This window comes from Hylobates moloch, unplaced genomic scaffold (genome assembly GCF_009828535.3).
Source record: "Hylobates moloch isolate HMO894 unplaced genomic scaffold, HMol_V3 SCAFFOLD_12, whole genome shotgun sequence".
Taxonomy (NCBI): Eukaryota; Metazoa; Chordata; class Mammalia; order Primates; family Hylobatidae; genus Hylobates; species Hylobates moloch.
Genome location: NW_026652287.1, coordinates 36,657,512 through 36,682,313, shown reverse-complemented (window position 1 = coordinate 36,682,313; position 24,802 = coordinate 36,657,512). Strand labels below are relative to the sequence as shown.

Below are 24,802 nucleotides of genomic sequence, written 5' to 3'. Positions count from 1 at the left end.
GCCACCACACCCGGCTAATTTTGTATTTTTAGTAGAGACGGGGTTTCTCCATGTTGGTCAGGCTGGTCTTGAACTCCCAACCTCAGGTGATCCACCCCCTTGGCCTCCCAAAGTGCTGGGATTACAGGCGTGAGCCACTGTGCCCGGCCTAATTTTTGGTAGAGAAAGGATCTCACTATGTTGTCCAGGCTTGTCTCGAACTTCTGGCCTCGAGCAATTCTTCCACCTTGGCCTCCCAAAGTGCTGGGATTATGAGAGTGAGCCGCACGCCTGGCGGGGATCTTCTTTCTACAATGGAGTCTCCTTAACGAAGACAGTGCTTTCCTCCAACTTTGAATAAAGTGAACTATTCCCTATTTCCTTCTCCAGTGGACTCTTTCTCAGCCATCTACTCTCCCTCTCCTGTGAATCTCACCTGTGAATCTACTCTCCTGTGAATCTCTACTCTCCTGTGAATCTCTACTCTGGAACCTTGAGGGACCACGCCCCACTAGAGTACCTGAGGCTAGCGCGCCCCTCGGCCTTCTGGGAGTTGTAGTTTTGTTGCTCACCCACCAACAGGTGGGGTATAGGGCTCTGGGCGTGCGAGGCTGGGGCGCCGCTTACCTGGGCGTCCTGGTAGCCCTGGAGCAGCAGGAAGTAGGGGCGGTTGCTGGGGGCCTGGATGAGGCACTGAGTCAACTGATCGAAGTCCCCGGGGTCTGCATTTCCGATTTGGGCGTCGGCTGCCCCTGGGGCCATGCTAAGTGCCTGCTGTCTCCGCTCCTGCTGCCGCCGCCGCCGCCCCTGAAGGCTAAGCTCCGACACGCTGCGCCGCAAGGACAAGTTTTCCGAACGCTCCTTGCCTCCAGACCCAGCTGGGGCCCCTGATCCCGTGCCTGGGCCAGGACTGGCCAGCGCCGCCCCACCCGACGCCGCCCGGGAGCGGTTCTTCTGTGGCCGCCACGAAGGGGCGCCCGTGCCTGCAGAGAAATGGAGAACAGTGAGGCTGAGCCTGGAAAGACAGGGATAGATAGAGTTGCAGATTATGAGACAAAGAACTGGTTGCAGAGAGATGAGGCTGCTTCCCACATTTAGGATTTAGGCTTTTGCATATTCTGTTCCCTGTGCCTGGAACACCTTTCTCTCCTGATTAATACCCATCTTGCAGTTTTCAGCTCAGGAATTTCATTCATTCTTCTCCATTGAATCATTTGTTCTCCTTCTTCTTTTTTTTTTTTATTTCAATACGGAGTCACGCTCTGTCGCCCAGGCTGGAGTGCAGTGGCACGATCTCAGCTCACTGCAACCTCTGCCTCCCAGATTCAAGCAATTCTCCTGCCTCAGCCTCCTGAGTAGCTGGGATTACAGGCGCACACCACAACGCCTGGTTAATTTTTGTATTTTTAGTATAGATGGGTTTTCACCATGTTGGCCAGGCTGGTCTCGAACTGGTCAGTCTCGAACTCTTGACCTTGTGATCCGCCCGTCTCAGCCTCCCAAAGTGCTGGGATTGCAGGCATGAGCCACAGCGCCCAGCCCATTTGTTCTTTTAACAAGTATATAGGCCGGGCATGGTGGCTCACGTGTGTAATCCCAGCACTTTGGGAGGCTGAGGCGGGCGGATCACAAGGTCAGGAGATCGAGACCATCATGGCTAACACGGTGAAACCCCGTCTCTACTAAAAATACAAAAAATGTGGCAGGCGCCTGTAGTTCCAGCTACTGGGGAGGCTGAGGCAAGAGAATGGCGTAAACCCGGGAGGCGGAGCTTGCTGTGAGCCGAGATCGTGCCACTGCACTCCAGCCTGGGCGACAGAGCAAAACTCCGTCTCAAAAAACAAAACAAAACAAATATTTATTGATTACCTACTACATGCTTAGGACTGTTCAAGTCACTGGATAACAGAGAAGAACCTACCCTCCAGGAGATTGAAACCACCTCTTCCTAAACACCCTTCCCTGACAGCCCAAGTTGAAGTAGGTGACTGCACAACCGGGTACTCTGGGCTTTTTCTGGACCCAGCAGGAAACCTGGCACAGAGTAGGCACCGAGTGGAAATGAGCCGAATGAATGGACTGATGTGTTTCCCACTAGGCTTGTGAGATATGGGAGGGTGGAAACCTCATCTGTCAACGTCCCCACTGTATTTCCCAGTGCCCTGAAAACTGTGTGGCCAGGCCGGGTGTGGTGGCTCACGCCTGTAATCCCAGCACTTTGGGAGGCTGAGGTGGGTGGATCACTTGAGGTCAGGAGTTCGAGACCAGCCTGTCCAACATGGCGAAACCCCCATCTCTACTCAAAATACGAAAAATCAGCCAGGCGTGGTAGTGGGCACCTGTAATCCCAGCTATTTGGGAGGCTGAGGCAGGAGAATTGCTTGAACCGGGAGGTGGAGGTCACAGTGAGCCATGATCGTGCCACTGCACTCCAGCCTGGGCAACAGAGCAAGACTCCATCTCAAACAACAACAATAATGACAACAACAACAAAAAAAGGAAAATGTGTGGCCTACACCAGGTGCTCAATGGATACTTTGTCGAGGGGGTGGCGGAGACAAGGATTATAATCGTCATTCTTTATTAAGCACCTACTCTGTGCCAAGCCCTGTGATAGGCCCTTTATATACATTGAATATATTATCCCATTGAATCCTCACCTAGGATTTTACTGAGATTAACTGGCACAGAATGGGTTGGAATCCAAACCCCAGTTCAAAGCCCATCAGTTGAATTGCTATAACGTTCTATCTCCCAAAGGGAGGCTCAGATACAGAAAAGCGTTTAGAAGGCTCCCTGAGCAGACCCGTGCTCTCAATGCGCCAGGTCCCACCCCTGCCAGGCACGGTCCAGCATCAGCTATTTGACCATTGACACTACCTTCTGTTCCAGGCCTTCCTTCGCCTCTACATTGATATCTTCCTTCAGCCCCTTCCTTTCCCATGTGATCCCACTTGGCAGCCAACCCAGCCTAAGGCCGTCTTATCCAAGGCCTGCCCCTCAGAGGCTCCGCCCATCTTGGCCCCAGCAGGCCTGATCTAGGAACCTGTATTCACTCACTCTGCAGGTGTCGCCCCCTTCTATGCTCCACCCACATAGGCCCTGCTCAATAACCACCTCAACCTACTTGGCAAAGCTGCCTCCTACCACAGAGACCCATGCGCATTACATGCCACCACTCCTCGCGGGACCCAACAGTTTTTGCGCCAGACCATGCTTTTCCACAAGCCCCGCCCCACCACAGGCCCCGCCCATCCGCTCTGCATCGCTCCCAAGAACATTGTCCGTGCTTACTCTTCCGGCTCCTAGCTCTCTCCAATTCCTCTTTCTTTTTCTGGAGGACAGTTTTTTTTTTGTTTTTTTGAGACAAAGTCTCGCTCTGTCCCCCAGGCTGGAGTGCAGTGGCGCGATCTCGGCTCACTGCAGCCTCTGCCTCCTGGGTTCAAATTATTCTCATGTCTCGGCCTCCCGAGTAGCTGGGATTACAAGCATGCGCCACCACGCTCGGCTAATTTTTGTATTTTTAGAAGAGACAGGGTTTCACCATGTTGGCCAGACTGGTCTCGAACTCCCAACCTCAGGTGATCTGCCCGCCTCAGCCTCTCAAAGTGCTGGGATTACAGGCGTGGGCCACCACGCCCGGCCAGGACTAGTTCTTTAATTCAAAAAGACCCTTGTCAATATTCAGTATCAAAACAGTTGCACTATTGATTTCTCTTTCTCCTAATTGGCCCCAAGAGACCACATCAAAGGAGAGTACATTTTAAGCCATTAAGCTGCAGGATGTACACCTAACAGACCTCGCAGAAACCCTACCAGAAAGTGGGGATTGGTTAGAGAAAGAAACTCAAAGATCAGCAAATTGCTAGTGTCTTCTAACCTACCACACAGGGCGAATCCCTTAGGCCCCTGCGGACTCCCGCCCATTCCACTGGACTCCACAAACGCTCCTCAGGATCTACTACTCCGCAGACCCCGCTACACACCCCACCTCCTCCAAGGCAGTCTGCAATGCCTGCAAAAGGCCCTAACCCCAATTCGGAGCCACTTCAGGCTACTCCAAGCCACCACCAGCAACCAGCCACCGCCCCGCCTAAGCCCCAAGCTCGGCCCCTGTAAAACTCCTGCTCAATCAACAAGCCCCACCCAACTCTCAGGCCCGCCCATCTGGCCGCCCCCGGCCCTGCTCTAGCTCTGCCTTCCACCTGCTGGAGTCCTACACGCACCGCCCAGTTCCCCCCCGCGGGCCCCGCCCCCAGCCAGCCTGCGAGACCCACAAGCCCTGCCCCACGGACCCCGCCTCTCTGGCGCCGAGTCCCCGCCCCAGAGCCCCGCCCGCCTCTCACCTTCGTTGTCCACGGCCCCGAAGGCCTCCTGCTCCAGGCGCCGCGCCTCCTCGCGGCCGCGCAACTCGAAGCGCCGCGCCCAGCCGGGCCGCGCCCGCCACAGCTCCTGCACCAGCAGCGGGCGCTCGGAGTCGCCCAGCACGCGCAGGTGCTCCGCCCGCCACTCGCCGCTTCCCACGCCCGCCGCCGCGGGCCGGCCCAGGGCGTCGCACAAAGCGAAGGCGTCCACGCAGCTGCTCTCGCCGGGGCCGCCGCCGGGGCTGCCGGCCAGGCCGTAGCGCTCTAGCGCCTCGGCCACGAGCTCGCGCGCCGTGGAGCGCGCCGTGGCCAGCACGCTCTTGTAGTTGGCGCCCGATGCCAGTCCGGCGCCGAAGATCTTGAGGACCCCCGGGGGCGCCGTGGCGCGGGTAGCCAGCGGGGGCTCGGGGGCCACGCCCGCCGCCAGCTCCGGCAGCTTCTTCTCGCTGGCCCAGCGCTGCGCGCCCCCCGGGGTCCCAGGGCCTCCCGCGCCGCCGGACCCCGTGGTACCGGTCCCCGAGCCCCGGAAGAGCTGGGAGATGCGCTTGGCGCGGCTACCGGAGGCTCCTCCGGCCGCCTTGACAGCGCCCACTCGCCGCAGCTCCACGTGCGGCGGTGGCGGAGGTAGCGGCTCGCTGCTGCGGCTCCCCGTGTCCGACGAAGAAGACCTGGGAGTCCGCCGGGGAACAGAGTCGCGGGAGAGAGACCCAGAACGACACGCCAAGACGGGGATGGGGGACAGATTAGGAGGGAAGTGGGCAGAGACCCAGAGAGAGGACAGGGACCCAGGGTGGATGGACGGGGCGGGGGTGAGGGTGGGGACAGAGACGCGAGGCAAAGAGAGAGAGAAAAAAATAAATAAATAAAGGCAAGTCCCACAGAAGGAAATTCCAAGAGGTGGGCAGGGAGGGGAGAAAGGAAGGTGAATCAATCCCCCTGCTCCTTCTGTCCCCATCCCCGTGCTCATCCGGCCTCACTCCACCTCCTGGCCTAGCTCTTACTCCCACCGCGCCCTGGTATCGCTGTACCCCACCGTCTCCCCCTGCCCACCAGCTCGCTTGCCCAATTCAGGACGAGGACCAGAGCCAGCCCTTTGCAGGGACTGGGCCGTGAACAGGGACAGATGGGAGGCAGGTGTGCAGGGGCAGGAGTCCTGCAGAGATGGCACTCACTTGACAGAGGCTGCGCTGGGCCAGCGCCGCCCTAGCTTCGCTAGCTGCTTCCTGGGGGAATTGATCCACAGGCCCACGGGGAGATGAAGCTTCCCGAAGCGGGGGCTTCCGCCCTCCTTCCGTTCACCAGATAGCATGGCCCTAAGGGAAGGCGGGTAAGGCCCCAACTCCTAAGGCACTCTTGCGGGGATGGGGTGGAGGGAACCTGGACTCCGAGTCAGAGGGAGGAGGGGGCTGGGGCTCGTCCCCCTGGGGCGAGTCCAGGGGGAGGAGAGGGATGGTACCCTGGATTCCTGGGTCCTGGGATGGAAGATGGCTGGGGGACTGAGTCTTGGGTCCCAGGGAGGAGGGGTTTGGGCTGCTGGGTCCCTGGCTCTTACCCTGCTTCGGGTCCGGCACACCCGGAGGCCCTGGCTCCACTGGCCTGGGTCAGTTCCACTGCTCTTGCCTCTGCCACGGCTCCCAGCACTGGGTGGGGGACAGGAAAAGGCAAGAGGAAACCCGGCAGGAAGAGCGGGGAGGGGGCGTCCTGTGAGGAGACCAGGCCTGGGGGAGGAGATCTGGGTAGGGTTGGCCCTGCCCCATTCCTTGATTCTGGAATTACATTGCAGGCAGTTGGTCCCCTCCAGGACCCAAGGGTCCCAGTTTCCCGCCCTTCCTCCCTCAGGCTGGAGCCCGTCCCCAGACCTCTCCTCTCGGGGAACCAAAGGCTAGAATCAGTCCCGTCCCGGGGAGTGAGTCAGATGCTTAGACAACAAGATAAATCTTTATTGGTGCCTTGAATCTGTGGCCTTTTCTTTTGGGACCTGGGTTTGCTCTGCCGCTCCACTGCCAAGGCCAAACACTGAGGACTTGATGAAATCGATCACCTTCCTTCGACGAACTATCCTAGGGGTGGGAGTGGGGTGCAGATCATGGAACTGGTTTGGGTACTAATTGTGTGAGGGACACCCCTCCCAGCCTCCCCCTTTGTGACCTTATTCTAGCAATTATCTAAGCCTCGCCCTTCAAAGTCCTCCTATTCAAGCCCCCCGCACTCCACCCCCAGGAAAGTCCTGCTCTCAGGCCTCAGTAGCCCCCAGACCGGCTTCTGCGTTGGGTTCCTGGAAGCCCCGCCCCTTACTCCAAGCCAAGCCTGCCTTCTTCAATGGGTTGCTCACGCAAAGGTAAGGCCGGTTATCAGTGCTAGGCAGCCGCACATCAGCAGCCCCAGAAGGCGGCTTTTCAGCATTTTCTCGGGCTTCAGAGGCTGGAGGGTTATGGACGACTCCGTGGTCGCCTCCCCCGGGGTTACGATATTTGGAGACGGTTTTTCCTCCTTCATCCTTTTGGGCACCACTGTTAGAGAAAGCGTAAAGGGCAGTCCTGGCAGGGCGTGGAGTTCCTGCCCTGGCAAAGGCAAGCCCGTCCCAGTAGCCGACCATCCCAGAGATAATCACGCCTTCAACAATGTCAAGCCTGAACACACCCAAGGGAACCCCTGTCCTCGGGGCCAGAGGCCACGCCCCCGGCAGGAAGCCACACCCCCTGCCCCGAAACCACACCCAACAGGAAGTCACGCCCCCATCGCCAAGGCCACGCCCCCGCCGCGGACCCCAGCTTTCCTGGGCCCTGAATCCTACACTTCTCTCAACCCTACACTTCTCTCAACCCCACAGCACTGACCTGTGACGTGAAAATTGATGATCGTGGCTGGGCTGGAATTCACAGAGCCCAGCTCACAGCGGTAGCTGCCTGCATCCTCTGGACCCACCATGGGCTTGGTCAGGGTGGCCTCTTTCCCCTTGGACACCAAGGTCTCCGTATTGTTCCCCCAAACCTAGACCCAAGCTCAAGGGGTCACTGAGGCCTGAGGAATTCAGGGGCTGGGGGAGTACAGGGGTGAGAAGATCACAGGGCCTCAGTGTGGGAGGTGAGTGTCCAGGGTGTCACTGGTCAGGGCATGGGGTCCCCAGAGGTCTGTGGAGACCACACCTAATAGACCACCCTCCTGGGTCATGAGAATCGTGGGTGCAGACCCATAGATCCAGAACACAAGTATTGTAGTCTAGGGAGTTCAAGGGTTACAGAAGTTGAGGCCCTCACCCTGTAAAAGCTGTAATCAGTGAGGCCTTCGGAAGCCTGATGCCAGCTTAACTCACAGTCCAGGATCATGTCTTCCATTTGAGGAACCTCCACATTCCGCTCTAGGGGTGGGGGATGACCATGGGACACTCTCTCATGATTCTGTTTTTGTTTTTGTTTTTGTTTTTGAGATGGAGTCTCGCTCTGTCGCCCAGGCTGGAGTGCATTGGCGTGATCTTGGCTCACTGCAACCTCCACTTCCTGGGTTCAAGCGATTCTCTTGCCTCAGAGTCCTGAGTGTGTGGGACTACAGGCACCTGCCACCATGCCTGGCTAATTTTTGTATTTTTAGTAGAGACGGGGTTTCACCATGTTGGACAGGCTGGTCTCAAACTCCTGACCTCAGGTGATCTGCCTGCCTCAGCATCCCAAAGTGCTGGGATTACAGGCATGAACTACTGCACCTGGCCTCCTTCACGGTTCTTTATCCTCCCTTAATCCTCTTACATTTGTTGTAACCCCGTCTTTTCTCCTTTTCTTTCTCTCTCTCTCTATTTTTTTTTTAAACGAAGTCTCACTCTGTCACCCAGGCTGGAGTGCAGTGGCACGATCTTGGCTCACTACAACCTTTGCCTCCCGAGTTCAAGCAATTCTCTGCCTCAGCCTCCCGAGTAGCTGGGATCGCAAGTGCCCACCACCATGTCTGGCTAATCTTTTTGTATTTTTAGTACAAAAACGATGGTTTCACCATCTTGGCCAGGCTGGTCTTGAACTCCTGACCTTGTGATCCACCTGCCTCGACCTCCCAAAGTGCTGGGATTACAGGCGTGAGCCAGTGCGCCTGGCCTTTTTTTTTTCTTTTTAGACAAGGTCTCACTTTTGCCGGGGCTGGAGTGCAGTGGTATGATCATAGCTCACTGCAGTCTCCAACTCCTGGGTCCAAGCAATCCTCCTGCCTCAGCCTTCCAAGTAGCTGGGACTACAGGAACGCAACACCACATCTGGCTAATTTTTAAATTTTTTTGTAGAGATGGAGTCTCGCTATGTTGCCCAGGCTGGTCTCAAACTCCTGGCTTCCCAATCCTCCCGTCTCAGCCTCTCAAAGTGCTGGGATTATAGGTGTGAGCCACTGTACCTGGCCTAAACCCTACCTTTTCTTGTCTACTGCCCCCACAACCCCATCTAGGCTCTCTCTAGACTGCCTCTCCTCTCGCCCCACCCCACCTGCACCAATTCCTCCTGCTGGGTCCAGTTCTCTCACCCCCGCAATCGTAGGACTTTCGACAAGCGTGAACCTCCTTTTTGCAGTTCTTGCACCAGATCAGAGTCTGCAACATCACACCTGGAGGGGCAGGGTCAAGACTTGTATTTGCCCACTAAGGGGCATGGCTAAAAGGAGAGGTCAGGGCTAAGGGCTGGGGCCAGGCCATCTATGACATTCCTAGATGGTCAGACGAAGGGACAGGACCAGGACGCAGGTAAGTAGGAAGTGGGCTCCAACAAGGCTCAGTAAAGAGTGTAAATAGAGGCCGGGTGTGGTGGCTTACTCCTGTAATCCCAGCACTTTGGGAGGCTGAGGCGGGCGGATCACAACGTCAGGAGTTCAAGACTAGCCTGACCAACATGGTGAAACCCCGTCTCTGCTAAAAATACAAAAATTAGCTGGGTATGATGGCGAGCGCCTGTAATCCCAGCTACTCAGGGGGCTGAGGCAGAAGAATAGTTTGAACCTGGGAGGCGGAGGTTGCAGTGAGCCGTGATCGTGCCACTGCACTCCAGCCTGGGCGACAGGGTGAGACTGTCTCAAAAAAAAGAGTGTAAGTAGAATACGACCTGCTCCCCAAGAAATCCACGGTGGAGAAAGAATACTGGAGACCCAGGAACCTCTCCAAGGCAGAGAATGACAAAACCATCAGGATCCAAAAAGGCGAGTGGGGAGGTTGACTATTCAGAGGGCAGGATGAGGGTTAGCTTCTGTAATCCAGACTCACCACATTTGTTGGGACAATAAGCTGTGTCAAAAGAGAAAAAAAGACAGCAAGAAAGAGATGACAGAGTCAGATTTCTAAATGAAAGACGATGGAAGAGGGGGTTTGGGGAAGAGCTGGGCTTTGGGCTCTTGGGTTCGAGGGAGAAAAGACTTGGGTCTGAAGGAGGAGGCAGTTGGAGAAGCTGAGGAACTAGGCTTGGAGAAGTAAGGGGCTGGAGACAAGGACTCTTGGATAGTGGAAAGAGGAGCTGGGGGACACAGACTCCCATCTTCTCTCACCCTCTTTTTGGAATCGAGCAACATAGGTGGCAAAGGTTTCCTTTTGCAAATGTAACATCCAAAATAGCTCCTTCACGAAGAGATCACCTGGGAAGACACAGGAACTCCCAATCCCACGTGTGAGGTTCTGGAAGTTTACTTCTGCCTGCAGTCTGGCAGTCTACTTCCTGGCCTTCTCAGGAAAGGGCACTAAAATTGACCGTCTAACATAATGCCAGCTGCTGGGCTAAGCAATGCATATTTTGGGGGATGGAGGAGGGTCTTACTCTGCCACGCAGGCTGGAGTGCAGTGGTGCAATCATGGCTCACTGCAGCCTCAAACTCCTGGACTCAAGCAATCCTCCCGCCTCAACCCCCCCGAGTAGCTAGGACTACAGGCACACACCACCATGCCCAGCTAATATGTATATGTATGTGTATTTTTTGTACAGACAAGGTTTCACCATGTTGGCCAGGCTGGTCTTGAACTACTGAGCTCAAGCAATCTGCCTGCCTCAGCCTCCCGAAGTGCCAGGATTACAGGCCTGAGCTACCGTGCCCGGCCAGCAATACACATTTAAACTGAACAACTGAGGAAGCATTTTAGAGCCAAGGGAGCTTCAGAGTCCTTTGCTCAAGGCCATACAGCTAGGAAGTGGCAGAGCAGGCATTTGAACCTGGGCAGTCTGGCTCCACAGCCTAGTATCTGATCAAGAGACCAGGCATCACTAATTCTGGCTTCCCCGAGAGATTCTGGACTCCCACCCCGTTGATGAATTTACCTCTTACATCACTGTCTGTGATGCGTTTCAGATCCTTCAGCAAACTCCAGGACCCTTTTTGCAGTGTGGCCTCATCTGTCAGAGGAGATATAACCCCACATTCCAGCCTTATTCTCTCATTGGCGCGCCTAATCTTAGAAACTACAATACCCATGAGGCCACTGGGCAAGGATAGGCCTGGTTAAGGACTCAGCCGCCCGTTGCCTTCTGGGAGTTGTAGTTTTATTACATAAAATTGCCAGCTGAGGATAGGGAAAACAGTATTTACTAGCCCCGGGGAACCTCGGAATCTGCATCTCAGCCTTCTCCATTCCCGAATCCCGGAGACCTCGCTGTCAGCCTCTTCCTTCCCCTGGTCTTATCGCTCTCCTTTCCCAGGACCCAGAGGTCCGTGGTCCCCCCTGCCCTCACCAACGACCCCCATATAGGCATCCTCATTAAGCGACAGTTCCTGGAAATCCTTCACGGCGTTCTCTACCCTTTCCATCATGGCTTTGTGATGCTTCACATCCAGGTGGCCAGGCAGGTAATCTTTCTCCAGGGACTTTAGCGCCAGCACGACAGACGGGTCACATATAACACACCCCTCGGCAGGAAGCAAGCAACCGGCCAGCGCCGCACACAGGAGGGTAAAATGCGGCCCCATTGCAGCCGGCGCGCACAGTTCCCGAAGACCGTTAGGAAGGGTGCTCTCACCCCAAACCGAGAGCAGGAGAATGCTAAACGGAGAAAAGCCAAAATCCATCTTAAGAAATCCCACTGGGCCGCCTATCCATGGGGTCCGCAAACCTCGAAAAGAGGATCTTCAGGAAATCTCCAAATAAAGAGGACCTATGTCCTTCATCAAATGCCTCCGAAGTGTGAAACTGAGCCCCAATCCAGGGGACCCCAAATTTAGGGTTCTCACTGAATCCCAACTGAGAGATCAGAAAAATTATTAAACAAGAATCACTCATAAGTCCCCAAACTCAGGACCTGGAATCTCCCAACCCCATGCGCCCTTCCCAAAATCCCAAACTATGGAATTTTCCAAGTCCCCAGATTGACGTGATCCTGAACTCTAACCCTTAAGTGCAACACTGAGGCACTCCCCCGCCAGCCCCCCAAAACCTGTTGAACCTCAAGCTGAAGATTCAATGCCCAAACCAATAAATGATCTAACACAGACCCAACCAAGATATTATTAAGCTCGGAACTCCTTCAAAACCAAAACACATACCAGATTCCTAGACCGGAGGACCCTACTAACACTTAATTAAGCAAGACTCCATGCGGTCCTCCAGACCAGGGGGCCCTTGTTCACCCTTCCCCAAAACTAACGGGCTCCCAATTTGCAGGGCGCACCCTTCTGCTTAGAAAAAGGAGCCCCGATGCATCCTGAACAGTGATGCACCCTAAACAGCCACTCCCCGACCTTGATTCCTGACTTGTGGCTTCTAACGCTAGGGTTCACTGGGGAGCCCGGTCCAGGTTCTGAGGGCTTTTAAAGAAGAAGCCGGGGTCATGACCACCTACGCTAATTTTCCCAGGGCTAAAATCAAAGATTTTGTTGGGGACGAGGGTAAGGTTGGTCGCGTAAAATCGAGAGCTTTTCGACGGGTGTCAGTCACGGACGATCCCCTCTCCACAAGGAACTCCTGGAACCACCTCCTCCGAGCTTCTCACGTAGGAGCCCGAATTCCTTTATACAGATTCCTTGGCGTTTTCCTCGGCCCCACCCAGAAACCCAACTCTGTCTGATTGGACTGCAACAAAGGGAGGCCCCGCCTATCGCTCCATGGCGTCACAGAGGCTGCAGCCTTTTTGGACTAGAACTTTCCCAGCATCTACCGAAGAGGAAGCCTCCTGACTGCTCTGGCTTCCAGAGTCAAGGACCGGACTCAGGCCTTCAGCTTCCTCCCGTCCCCTTGCCCCAGGACCCAGGCTTTGGGCTAGATCCGGCCCCCCAGGCCGCTGCCGCCCCCACCGCGGTCCTTGGAAACGGCTGTCGAGCCACGAAGTGGACATTTTAGCCCTAAGACTACGACTCCCAAACTGCCCTGGGGCCTCTTTCTCTGTAGCTGACTAGCGCTGCCAACCTCATAGCTTTCCGGGAAATGTAGTTCAATGATAATCCGCTCCCTCCTCCGCCTCTTCTCCCGACGCGGAGGTCCCAGTGGGAGGAGAGGACTGGGGGCCATTACTGAGGGTCCAGGAGTGAGCAACTCGGGTCTCAGACGTTTGGGTCCTGGAAGGTCTCTCTCTCCTGCGTGATTGAAACAGGGAACCAGAAAAACAGGGACCACAACTCACACAAGTCCAGCAACAAGGGGCTGTCAGATCTAAGTAGGGACAGTACTCCCAATCACGAGTAATAAAAATCCTCAGGGCCGGGAGTGGTGGCTCACACTTATTATCCCAGCACTTTGGGAGGCCGAGGCGGACAGATTGTCTGAGGTCAGGAGTTCGAGAACAGCCTGGCTAACCTGGTGAAACCCCGTCTCTACTAATACAAAAATTAGCTGGGCGTGGTGGCACACCTCTGTAGTCCCAGCTACTCGGGAGGCTGAGGCACGAGAATCACTTCAACCCGAGAGGTGGAGGTTGCAGTGAGCCGAGATCACGCTACTGCAGTCCAGCCTGGGCCACAGAGCAAGACTCGATCTCCGAAAAAAATAAATTACTTAAAAAAAATAAAAGTCTTCAGAAGTGCCCCATCTTTTCCTCCACTCTCTTACACACACACACACACACACACACACACAGTGGCTCTGGCTCCAAAAAAGCTACAGAGACACGGGTCAGTGCTGTAGACTTTTAATTCATACCTCCTGCTCTCTTACCTGTGGCAGCTGAGTTGGGAACAGCACTGTAACAATTGTAACTGTAACTCCCTGATAAGCCTACAGGCATGGGGTCTGGATGAGTAGATAGGGGATGTGATCAGAGCTGACTATGTTTAAGGTTTCTTCTTTCACCCTCCAAAAAACAGCAAGGGGCTCCTGAGATCTCGACAATCCTGTCCACCTTGGCCAGACCTTGTGCTCAGACCTTGTGCTCCTGCCTGGATCTGAGGCTGGGTCCAGGGTCTGCATACCTTTAGATCCTTTTATCTCAGACCTGCCCAAAGCCAGATGTAGTGGTTCTGGGAGTTCAGGGGCAGACGGTGGTTAGCAATGAGCACAGTACCTGCCAGCTTGTCACAAGCACAGAGGGTGTGTTTATACCTGCACACTTCCAGAAAACAGATCCCAGACCCTCAGCGGCCCACCTGCAGACAAAGACCAACTTCCTTCATTGTGACAGGCAACCTGAACTCAGACCCAATATATGGAGCTCTTGGCAGTTTATCAGCTTAAAAAAAAAGTGTCCCTGGGTCCTGGAAAGTTCTGCTCCAGAAGCTGCACCATTTTAGCAGTGATCCCTCACCCCACATTCACATTTTAGCCTGTCTGCTCAAAACAAACAAACAAAAAAATCTTTGAGGGGCTGTGGGGCTGGTTGGACAGAGTCCCGCTCTGCTCACCAACTACCCCAGCTTTTCCAGAGACTGTGAACAGAGCAAGACGCTGGCCAACTAGAGATGGCTTGTTTTCCATCTCAATTTTTCCAGCAATGGTGGGACATTCATTAGATGCTACAATTAGGTTGCACATTCATTAGATTCTTCACTTGGCCAGGTGTGCTGGCTCTCATCTGTAATCCCAGCATTCTGGGAGGCCAAGGTGGGAGGATTGCTTGAGCCCAGGAGTTCAAGAACAGCTTGGGCAATATCACAAGACCTCGTCTCTACAAAAATTAAAAAAAAATTATCCGGGCCAGGCACGGCGGCTCACACCGGTAATCCCAGCACTGTGGGAGGCCGAGGCGGGCGATCACGAGGTCAGGAGATCAAGACCATCCTGGCTAACACGGTGAAACCCTGTCTCTACTAAAAATACAAAAAAAATTAGCCAGGTGTGGTGGCGGGCGCCTGTAGTCCCAGCTACTCAGGAGGCTGAGGGAGGAGAATGGCGTGAACCCGGGAGGCGGAGCTTGCAGTGAGGTGAGATCTCGCCACTGCACTCTAGCCTGGGCTACATAGCAAGACTCCGTCTCAATAAATAAATAAATAAATAATTAATTAATTAATTTTAAAAAAAGTATCCGGGCCAGGCACAGTGGCTCACGCCAGTAATCCCAGCACTTTGGGAGGCCAAGGCAGGTGGATCACAAGGTCAGGAGATCGAGACCATCCTGGCCAACATGGTGAAACCCCATCTCTACTAAAAATACAAAAATTAGCCGGGCATAATGGCATGTGCCTGTAGTCCCAGCTACTCAGGAGGCTGAGACAGGAGAATCGCTTGAACCCAGGAGGCAGAAGTTGCAGTGAGCTAAGATCACACCACTGCACTCCAGCCTGGGCAACAGAACGAGACCCTGTCTCCAAAAACAAAAACTAAAAAGATTCTTCACCTTAGTTATCTGGATTTCCAGAACCCCATCCTGTCCATAAGGGCCCTGCAGGGTTCTTCACAGGCATCAAACCTGGTCCTCTCTAGAACAAGTCTCCCTCTAGAATCACTCCAGAAACACAGAAGGGGACTTGGTGAATGCTTGCTCTGGACCAATCATATGTTCCTTCAGTCTTTGGAGGACCCAGGGGAGAAGTGACCCCTCTTCTAGAATAGACCAGAAGGAGAGTTCCCCATTCCTGGGGGCAGCCATCTGGAAGTACTGTAGATATGGGCTGGGAAGAGCAGGTGGGCACTGTGGCTTCTAGAACTGCCTGCCAGCCATCAGGAAAAGATGTTTTGCTATTCTAGAATGTTCAGACAGTTCCAGAAAGGTCCCCCTTCTCTCCAACTCTCCCACCTGGAATCACTCTGGATACGGGCACCCATTTGCTTCGGGAACACTACAAGCTTCTCCAGAAGATGCCAGGCCTCTGGGGCCATGTACTGCTGGCTCTAGAAAGATCAGGCTATTTCAGAAAGTCTCCCTGGCTCTCAAGGCTTAGCCAATGTCCAGAGTGGAGACAAGTCTGCATTAATGCCCACCCACTCGGGCAGGAAGGCGGCCTCCGGCTTAAAGATCTTCAGGAACTCAGAGTCTGGCAGGGTGAAGTTGGCCAGGTAGACAGTGTCTCCGCCAGCCAGGTAGGCAGCCCAGAAGCCGAAGGTGCCAATGGTCATAATGGTGTGGTTGCACTGTGTGAGCAGGGCAAAGTCTTTCCACGGTGTAGCCTCCTGTCCATCGCCAGCAAACGTCACATCGCCCTGGGAGGTGTCGATGTTTTCTTTACACCACTCCATGCCATTGCTGGTGACCACAAAAACGGGGGCTTCGTGCCGTGCCCGGAACCAGTCCATGGCCTGCCGGAGGTAGGCGCTGTCGCCCACCACACCCTTCCAGCGCTGAGGCATAACCTGCAGATAGTCCCCACGGCGCACGTGGACGCCGACAAAGGTGCGCGGGCGGTCCCCCGTGCGGCCCAGGCGGAGCCGACCCAGCACCCTCTGCGCCTCTTCCCGAAGGTGGTCGTGCAGGGTGAACTCTCTGCGGATCTGTTCCCGGAGATGGTGGAAGAAAGTCCAAGAGCAGGGGAAGCCAGAGAGCTTCAGGAAAGGATCTCTCAAGTCCGCATACTCCTCCGACATCCAGTCGTGAAGCTGCAGCTCCCGCCACGGTGTGTGGCTGTCCACTTCTGGGGCCAGCACGGGCAGGGTGATGCGGAATACCGGGGCCAGGGCAGCATGCATGGCAGGCAGGATAAAGGCCTGGCGGCCGTTGAGCTGGGCCAGAGCCAGCAGCGTGGCATACTGTCCCATCTGATTACCAAACCGGCCATTGGGGTAGACAGTCCAGGTGCCGGAGAGGGAGGCAGGGTGCTGGGGACAGGAAGAGGAGGTGTTGGGGCCCATCGCAGTACCCGGCAGGCAGAAGATGGCCACTGGGGGTGTTACCAGGCGGCGGTCTCGACACAGGATCGACAGGCCTAGGCCATGTGGAAAGCTGTCTTGGTGGATATGGAGGAAGGAGATTACAGAGAGGACACAGACTAGCAGGAAGGCCAGGCAGAGCTGACGATGGCTCGGAGGCCACATGGCTGCAGGGGAGGAAAGACGAATTAGCAAATGCACGGAGGCTGAGGAGGGATGTGGGGGAAGGGAGGCGCCTGGGGTGCAGCACTCCTTAGTCCCAGGGAAAGAGGAAGTTAAAGGTTTAGACTCCTGGGACTGAGGTAGGGAAAGCCTGAGTCCTAGGTTTCAGGGATGAGAGCCTTGGAATTTCGGGGCATGGGGATTGGAAGACAAGTGGTTTTCAAGATAGCCATGGTTTGGCTGGGCACTGTGGCTCACACCTGTAATCCCAGCATATTGGGAGGCTGAGATGGGAGGATCCTTTGAGCCTAGGAGTTCAAGATCAGCCTGGGCAACAGAGCACTTTTACAAAAAAATTTTAAAATTAGCTTGGCATGGGCGGGGCGCGGTGGTTCACACCTGTAATCCCAGCACTTTGGGAGGCCAAGGCGGGTGGATCACCTGAGGTCGGGAGTTCGAGACCAGCCTGACCAACATGGAGAAACCCTGTCTCTACTTAAAATACAAAATTAGCCGGGCATGGTGGCGCATGCCTGTAATCCCAGCTACTCGGGAGGCTGAGGCAGGAGAATCGCTTGAACCCGGGGGGCGGGGGTTGCGGTGAGCCGAGATCGCGCCATTACACTACAGCCTGGGCAACAAGAGTGAAACTCCGTCTCCAACAAAATAAATAAATAAAATGAGCTTGGCATGGTGGCACATGTCTGTGGTCTCAGCTACACCGGATGCTAAGGCGGGAGGATCCCCGGAGCTCACAATGAACCGTGATAGCACCACTGACTGCACTCCAGCTTGCGCGACAGAGAGGGACCCTGCCTTAAAAAAAAAAAAAAAAAAAAAAGTGGTCCAGGTTCCTGCACCTTTCCTGAAGGAATCTCGACTCTCCCCTCCTGTAAGGTCCGCTGATACTGGACTCTTCCACCAGCCTGTTTCTCAGGAGTACGTGTCTGTGAGGCGCAAAATCCACCACGGAGGTGGTGATGGGAAACGATAGTTCAAGTAAAACAAGAGAGGCTGGAGGGTCAGGAGCGGAAGGAGCATCTTGGTTCCTGGAGGAGTAATGGCTGGGGAGGTGGCGGAGATTCCTAGGGCCTTAGGAAGACCTGGAGAAGAGGTTGGGGGTGCACCTTCTGGCTCTGAAGGAGTTGTTCCTGGGTCCCAAGCACCGGCAGTCCCCACTTACCCGAGCTGCTTGCAGGTGGCAGATCCACAGTCCGCTTTGCGTGGCCGGAGCGCACCGTCCGCAAAGGCAGGCCACATCCGGCCGCCCCTGGAACGCCAGGCGTCCGGCTATCCGGCCCGGCAGCCCTCCCCTCCGCGCAGCCTGTCCGGACTGGCAGCGAGGGCTTGGAGAGGAGAGGAAGGAGAGGGCGCGGCCGGGAGTTTCGCTGCGTCCGCCCTCCCGGGCCGGGCGGATGGCTGGAAGGTGGAGCCCCCCCCGTCACTTGGCGCCGAGCCCCAGCGCCCGGGGCTAGGGCGATGGCCCCTGGGCCCACCGCTCCCCAGATCGGGGATGCAGGGGACCGCGCCCTGTCCCTCCGCCCCGGCATTGACCTGCGCGAAGGCTTCACCCGGGGCAGCCTACCTGGCTTCTGAGCAGCCGCGGCATCATTGCGTGGACCAGGAGACGGAGCGCCCAGTTGCAATGCTGGAGCCGGGAGGTCCAATCCGCCGCCCTCTCCCTTCCGGTGCCAGGACTTAGAGTCGGCCCCCGACACCTGGGTGCTTCCAGCCTGGCCACGCCCCAGCGTTTGGGCAGGGCCCCCGCACCTGGTCCCGGCGAGTGGCGCGATCGTCCGCCCTCTGCCGTGTCCTCCTGGGGGATGGAGAACCTGTTTGCCAGGCTGCCGCCGGAGCGCGCGAGGGCCTCCAGCCTGCAGGTGCCCCCGCGCCCACCAGGGTCTCCGATCTCCCATATCCCCCGCCTCACCGTCCACACTCAAATTCCAGAATCCCAGCCCCTAGTCACTCGTTTTGGGGAATTCTAGGGTCCCGTGCCAAACTGCTGCTTTCCAGACCTGCACTGCACAGAGGCAAACATTCCAAGGCTGGAGACCGGAGTGGAACAGGGTCTGTTTCCCACGCCGTCAGCGGGGGCCGTGGCCGCGGGCGCCAAAGACAAAGGCCTCTGCCCGCTTGTCACCTAATTAAAGCATTTTCTCTGGTCCAAGGCCCACCTCCAGCATCGCCAACCCCGAGCAGAGCAGGCTGATGTAGGGTCCAGCCCTACGGCGCTTTGCGGGTTGTTGTTCTTCCCCTGTGCGGAGACGAGATTGTAAGAAATAAAGACACAAGACAAAGAGATAAAGAGAAAACAGCTGGGCCCGGGGGAGCACTACCACCAAGACGCAGAGATCGGTAGTGGCCCCCAATGGCTGGGCGCGCTGATATTTATTGTATACGAGACAAGGGGGGCAGGGTAAGGAGGGTGAGTCGTCCAAGTGACTGATAAGGTCAAGCGGCTCACGTGATCATGGGACGGGGGGTCCTTCCCTTTTAGGCAGCCGAAGCAGAGACAGAAGGCAGCACACGTCAGCGTTTTCTTCTCTGTACTTATAAGAAAGATCAAAGACTTTAAGACTTTCACTATTTCGGCCGGGCGCCGTGGCTCATGCCTGTAATCCCAGCACTTTGGGAGGCTGAGGCGGGCAGATCACAAGGTCAGGAGATCCAGACCATCCTGGCTAACACGGTGAAACCCTGTCTCTATTAAAAATACAAAAAATTATCCGGGCGCATGGTGGTGGGTGCCTGTAGTCCTAGCTATTTGGGAGGCTGAGGCAGGAGAATGGTGTGAACCCAGGAGGCGGAGATTGCAGTGAGCCGAGATCACACCACGGCACTCCAGCCTGGGCGACAGAGCAAGACTCTATCTCAAAAAAAAAAAAAAAAAGACTTTCACTATTTCTTCTACCGATATCTACTACGAACTTCAAAGAGGAACCAGGAGTACGGGGGGAAAATGCAAGTGGACAAGGAGCGTGACCATTGAAGCACAGCACCACAGGATGACTGCGGGCAGGCCCAGATAATACCCAGCCTCCCAGAAGAAGCTGGTGGAGCAGAGTGTTCCCTGACTCCTCCAAGGAAAGGAGACTCCCTTTCACGGTTGGCTAAGTAACGGGTGCCTTCCCAGACACTGGCGTTACTGCTTGACCAAGGAGCCCTCAAGCAGCCCTTACGTGGGCATGACAGAAGGCTCACCTCTTGCCTTCTAGGTCACTTCTCACAATGTCCCTTCAGTACCTGACCTTATACCCGCCGGTTGTTTCCTGGTTATATTATTAATACAACAAAGAGTAATAGTAAAAGCTAATGATTAATAATGTTTACACTAATGATTGATACTGTCCGTGATCATCTCTATATCTAATTTGTATTATAACTATTCCTATGCTATTTTCTTTATTATATTGAAACAGTTTTTGCCTTCAGTCTCTTGCCTCAGCACCTGGGTAATCCTTCCCCACAGACTGACCCTCACATTCAAGATACATGAATGTCAAGGACTCAGGAGTTTGACTTGATTCCCAGAAGTTTAACCATCATCTCCCCAGGCTCAGGACTCCCAGCACCCAGACCCTTCTGCTCACACCCAGCAGTCCAGGCCCCCAGACCCTCCTCCCTCAGACCCAGGAATCCAGGCCCCCAGCCTCTCCTCCTTCAGATCCAGGAGTCCAGACCCCCAGCCCCTCTTCCCTCAGACCCGGGAGTCCAGGCTCCCGGCCCCTCCTCCCTCAGACCCAGGAGTCCAGGCCCCCCGCCCCTCCTCCCTCAGACCCAGGAGTCCAGACCAAAGCCCCCTCCTCCCTCAGACCCAGGAGCCCAAGTTCCCCAGCCCTTCCTCCCTCAGATCCAGGAGTACAGGCCCAGATCCTCCTCCCTCAGACCCAGGAGTCCAGACCCCCAGCCCCTCCTGTCTCAGACCCAGGGGTCCAGGCCCCCAGTCCCTCCTCCCTCAGACCCAGGAGTCCAGACCCCCAGCCCCTCCTCCCTCAGACCCAGGAGTCCAGACCCCCAGCCCCTCCTCCCTCAGACCCAGGAGTCCAGGCCCCCAGTCCCTCCTCCCTCAGACCCAGGAGTCCAGGTGGCCAGCCCCTCCTCCATCAGACCCAGGAGTCCAGGCCCCCAGCCCCTCCTCCCTCAGACCCAGGAGTCCAGACGCCCAGCCCCTCCTCCCTCAGACATAGAAGTCCTACCCTTGCACCCTTAGGGGCTCCAGGAAATTAGCCAACCTGTCTTCCCTCTGGGTGCCCACTGCAGGGCCTGGCTTGGCTGCCAACTCCAGTCAGGGACTCTCAGCCACCCTCCCCCCAGCTTATTTTAGGAGCACCTGCCTGGGCCTGGGATGGCTTCTCTGGTGAAAGAAACACCAGGATTGCATCAGGGCGGAGGAGGCTGGGATTTCCAGGGTCTGAGCATCTGAGCAGGGAGAGATGAGGCTGAGGTTGGCCCACGGCCAGGTGAGAGGCTTCCAAGGCAGGATACTTGTGTCTCCGCTGCTGTCCCTTCTTTCATACAGCAATTGCCGCCTTGCTGAGGATCAAGGAACCTCAGCGTCAGATCACGCCCTCCCCCCAAACTTAGAAATTCAGATGGGGCGCAGACATTTCTCTTGTTCTGCATGATCTGTATAAATGGTCCAAGAGGTGGTTTTTCCAGGAGCCCAGCACCCCTCCTCCCTCCGACTCAGGGGCTTGAGACCCCAGATCCTTCTCTCTGAGACTCAGGAATGTGGGCCCCCAGCCCCTTTCACCTGGGTCCCAGCTAACCCTATCCTCCCCTCCCTCGTCCCCTAGACCCAGGAGTCCAGCCCCCCACTGTAAGGACCCCAGGTTACATCATCCATTCAGGCTGCCCTTGCCACGATGGAATTATGTAGCTCCTGCCAAGTGGGTCAAATATCATGGTTCAGGCGCAGGGAGGGTGATTGGGCGGGCCTGTCTGGGTATAAATTCTGGAGCTTCTGCATCTTTCCCAAAAAACAGGGGTGTTCTGTCAGCTGAGGATCCAGCCGAAAGAGGACCCAGGCACTCAGGCCACCTGAGCAGCGATCTGTGAATCTGCTCACCTGGACAACTGGAATCTGGCACCAATTTTAAACCACTCAGCTTCTCCGAGCTCACACCCCAGAGATCACCTGAGGACCTGAGTCATTGATGGACTCGGACGAGACCGGGTTCGAGCACTCAGGACTGTGGGTTCCTGTGCTGGCTGGTCTTCTGCTGGGAGCCTGCCAGGCACACCCCATCCCTGACTCCAGTCCTCTCCTGCAATTCGGGGGCCAAGTCCGGCAGCGGTACCTCTACACAGATGATGCCCAGCAGACAGAAGCCCACCTGGAGATCAGGGAGGATGGGACGGTGGGGGGCGCTGCTGACCAGAGCCCTGAAAGTGAGTGTGGGCCAGAGCCTGGGTCTGAGGGAGGAGGGGCTGTGGGTCTGGATTCCTGGGTCTGAGGGAGGAGGGGCTGTGGGTCTGGATTCCTGGGTCTGAGGGAGGAGGGGCTGGGGGCCTGGGCTCCTGAGTCTGAGTGGGGAGGGGGCTTTGGCCTGGACTCCTCCTGGGTCTAAGGGAGGAGGGGGGCTGTGGGCTTGGACTCCCAGGGCTGGGACAGAGCTGGGTGGTGGGACAGAGCCAGGTGGGAGAGGTCCTGTAAGCACCTTATTGCTTTCTCCCCTTAGGTCTCCTGCAGCTGAAAGCCTTGAAGCCGGGAGTTATTCAAATCTTGGGAGTCAAGACATCCAGGTTCCTATGCCAGAGGCCAGATGGGGCCCTGTATGGATCGGTGAGTTTCCAGGACCCTCCTCACCACCCACCATGCTCCTCCTATCTGTTGTCCTCACAGCCTGGGGAGCCGTGTCTTGTTCATCCCCCCCGGAGCCAGACTTGATTCTATTCGCTCTGCACACACCCAGCTGCAACCTTTGGAGGTTGAAGTTGTTGTCATCAATGTTTGCAAGATGAGGAAACTGAGGCCCAGGCCGGGGCACCACTGACCTCAATCATGTGATGTGTGGATGCCAGAGTGGCCTGAGGCTCAGGTTATTGAGAGTCTCGTGATTCAGTAACCCCTGCTTCTGCCCACACAGCCCCTGTGTGCACGGCTCATGCTGGGCACAGGGACACTCGGGGAAGCCATGGCCAGTAAAGTGACCAGGACCTTGAGTGCTAGGGAGACCCCCCGCCTGGCCTTAGAACGCATTGATGGCTCCGAGGGCCGGAATGTTCTCTGTGAAGTCTGAACTGGGAGGCAGGTCCCTGCAGGAGAGCCCTGGGGTAAAAACAAAACCTGCCTTCGCTGTTTTGTTTCCTAGAGGAGAGGCTGGTGGCCTGGACCCCTGGGTCTGAGGGAGGAGGGGCTAGGGCCTGGACCCCTGGGTCTGAAGGAGGAGAGGCTGGGGCCTGGAACCCTGGGTCTGAGGGAGGAGGCGCTGGGGGCCTGGACTCCTGGGTCGGATGGAGGAGAGACCAGGGTCTGGACCCCTGGGTCTGATGGAGGGGGCGCCGGGGGCCTGGACCCCTGGGTCTGAGGGAGGCAGGGCTGGGGCCTGGATCCTGGGTCTTACATCAGGAAAACATAGAGGAACCCTGTCTCTGATCCTGTTTTTGTCCCCTAGCTCCACTTTGACCCTGAGGCCTGCAGCTTCCGGGAGCTGCTTCTTGAGGACGGATACAATGTTTACCAGTCCGAGGCCCATGGCCTCCCGCTGCACCTGCCGGGGAACAAGTCCCCACACCGGGACCCTGCACCCCGAGGACCAGCTCGCTTCCTGCCACTACCAGGCCTGCCCCCCGCACCCCCAGAGCCGCCCGGAATCCTGGCCCCCCAGCCCCCCGATGTGGGCTCCTCGGACCCTCTGAGCATGGTGGGACCTTCCCAGGGCCGAAGCCCCAGCTACGCTTCCTGAAGCCAGAGGCTGTTTACTATGCCATCTCCTCTTTATTTATTAGGTTATTTATCTTATTTATTTTTTTATTTTTCTTACATGAGATAATAAAGAGTTCCAGAGGAGGACGAGAATGAGCACGTGTGAGTGTTTGAGGGAAGACATGGCATCTGTTTCGTCTCCCTTGCCCCGGACAACCCCCTTTACACCTCCCCTCACGTGGTCCTAGGGTCCTGGCTTCCCATTGGGCCTCACTTTTCTTTTCTTTTCTTTTTTTTTTTTTTTTTTGAGACGGAGTCTCGCTCTGTCACCCAGGCTGGAGTGCAGTGGTGTGATCTTGGCTCACTCCAACTTCCGCCTCCCGGGTTTAAGCAATTCTCCTGCCTCAGCCTCCCGTGTAGCTGTGATTATAGTCGTGTGCCACCACACCCAGCTAATTTTGTAATTTTAGTAGAGATAGGGTTTCACCATGTTGGCCAGGATGGTCTCCATCTCTTGACCTCGTGACCTGCCTGCCTCGGCCTCCCAAAGTGCTGGGATTACAGGCTTGAGCCACTGTGCCCAGCCAAGCCTCACTTTTCTACTCTGCTAAAGTGTCCCCAGGGACTCTGGACTATCCCTGCTCTTTGAAAGGACAAGACTGGCGGGGAGTGGTGGCTTACGCCTGTAATCCCAGCACTTTGGGAGACCAAGGCGGGCTGATCACTTGAGGTCAGGAGTTCAAGACCAGCCTGGCCAACGTGGTGAAACCCCATCTCCACCAAAAATACAAAAATTAGCCAGGCATGGTGGCGCACACCTGTAATCCCAGCTACTCGGGAGGCTGAGGCAGGAGAATCGCTTGAACCCTGGAGGCGGAGGTTGCAGTGAGCTGAGATCAAGCCATTGCACTCCAGCCTAGGTGACAGAGCAAGACTCAAAAAGTCTCAAAATAAATAAATAAATAAACAAATAAATAAAATAAGGCCGGGCACCATGGCTTACGCCTGTAATCCCAGCACTTTAGGAAGCTGAGGCAGGTGGATTGCCTGAGGTCGGGAGTTAGACCAGCCTGGCCAACATGGTGAAACCCCATCTCTACTAAAAATACAAAAACTAGCCAGACGTGGTGGTGGGCATCTGTTGTCCCAGCTACTCGGGAGGGCTGAGGCAGGAAACTCACTTGAACCTGGGAGGTGGAGGTTGCAGTGAGCTGAGATTGTGCCACTGTCTTCCAGCCTGAGCAGTAGAGCGAGACT

At 56.0% G+C, this 24,802-nt stretch overlaps 4 protein-coding genes across 5 annotated transcripts in view; 1 reads left to right on the top strand and 3 right to left on the bottom strand.

The window, feature by feature from the left end:
* The window catches only part of RASIP1 (Ras interacting protein 1), a 21,039-nt gene extending 14,842 nt beyond the window's left edge, over positions 1-6,197 (bottom strand). Inside the window, exons 1-4 of the mRNA XM_032169251.2 lie at positions 5,896-6,197; positions 5,516-5,656; positions 4,326-5,011; positions 607-962 (exon numbers count right to left, since the gene is read on the bottom strand). Of these exons, the coding sequence (XP_032025142.1) occupies positions 607-962; positions 4,326-5,011; positions 5,516-5,652 (1,179 nt within the window). The 5' untranslated portion in view covers positions 5,653-5,656; positions 5,896-6,197. The remainder of the gene's footprint in view (positions 1-606; positions 963-4,325; positions 5,012-5,515; positions 5,657-5,895) is intronic.
* A 3-nt stretch (positions 6,198-6,200) lies between these two features.
* On the bottom strand, positions 6,201-12,338 carry IZUMO1 (izumo sperm-oocyte fusion 1). Its single transcript, XM_058425482.1, has 10 exons — positions 12,125-12,338; positions 11,021-11,328; positions 10,610-10,684; positions 9,849-9,935; positions 9,571-9,591; positions 8,841-8,921; positions 7,601-7,701; positions 7,181-7,334; positions 6,676-6,853; positions 6,201-6,403 (listed from the first exon to the last, which is right to left on the bottom strand). Exons 2-10 carry the CDS (start codon positions 11,253-11,255, stop codon positions 6,283-6,285), a joined length of 1,053 nt encoding a protein of 350 aa, XP_058281465.1. The 5' UTR covers positions 11,256-11,328; positions 12,125-12,338; the 3' UTR covers positions 6,201-6,282.
* On the bottom strand, positions 8,934-18,900 carry FUT1 (fucosyltransferase 1 (H blood group)). 2 transcript variants are annotated; one of them, XM_058425480.1, is made up of 6 exons: positions 18,693-18,900; positions 17,858-18,490; positions 15,446-16,679; positions 10,610-10,684; positions 9,849-9,935; positions 9,533-9,591 (listed from the first exon to the last, which is right to left on the bottom strand). In XM_058425480.1, the coding sequence occupies exons 2-3, from the start codon at positions 18,222-18,224 to the stop codon at positions 15,580-15,582; spliced, it is 1,467 nt and encodes a 488-aa protein (XP_058281463.1). In that variant the 5' UTR covers positions 18,225-18,490; positions 18,693-18,900; the 3' UTR covers positions 9,533-9,591; positions 9,849-9,935; positions 10,610-10,684; positions 15,446-15,579. The 2 variants fall into 2 exon arrangements, with proteins under 2 accessions (XP_058281464.1, XP_058281463.1); XM_058425481.1 differs by lacking the exons at positions 9,849-9,935; positions 10,610-10,684 and having other exon boundaries at positions 8,934-9,591.
* A 2,933-nt stretch (positions 18,901-21,833) lies between these two features.
* FGF21 (fibroblast growth factor 21) lies at positions 21,834-23,585 on the top strand. Its single transcript, XM_032171702.1, has 3 exons — positions 21,834-22,068; positions 22,359-22,462; positions 23,295-23,585. The coding sequence occupies exons 1-3, from the start codon at positions 21,834-21,836 to the stop codon at positions 23,583-23,585; spliced, it is 630 nt and encodes a 209-aa protein (XP_032027593.1).
* The last annotated feature ends 1,217 nt before the right edge of the window (positions 23,586-24,802 follow it).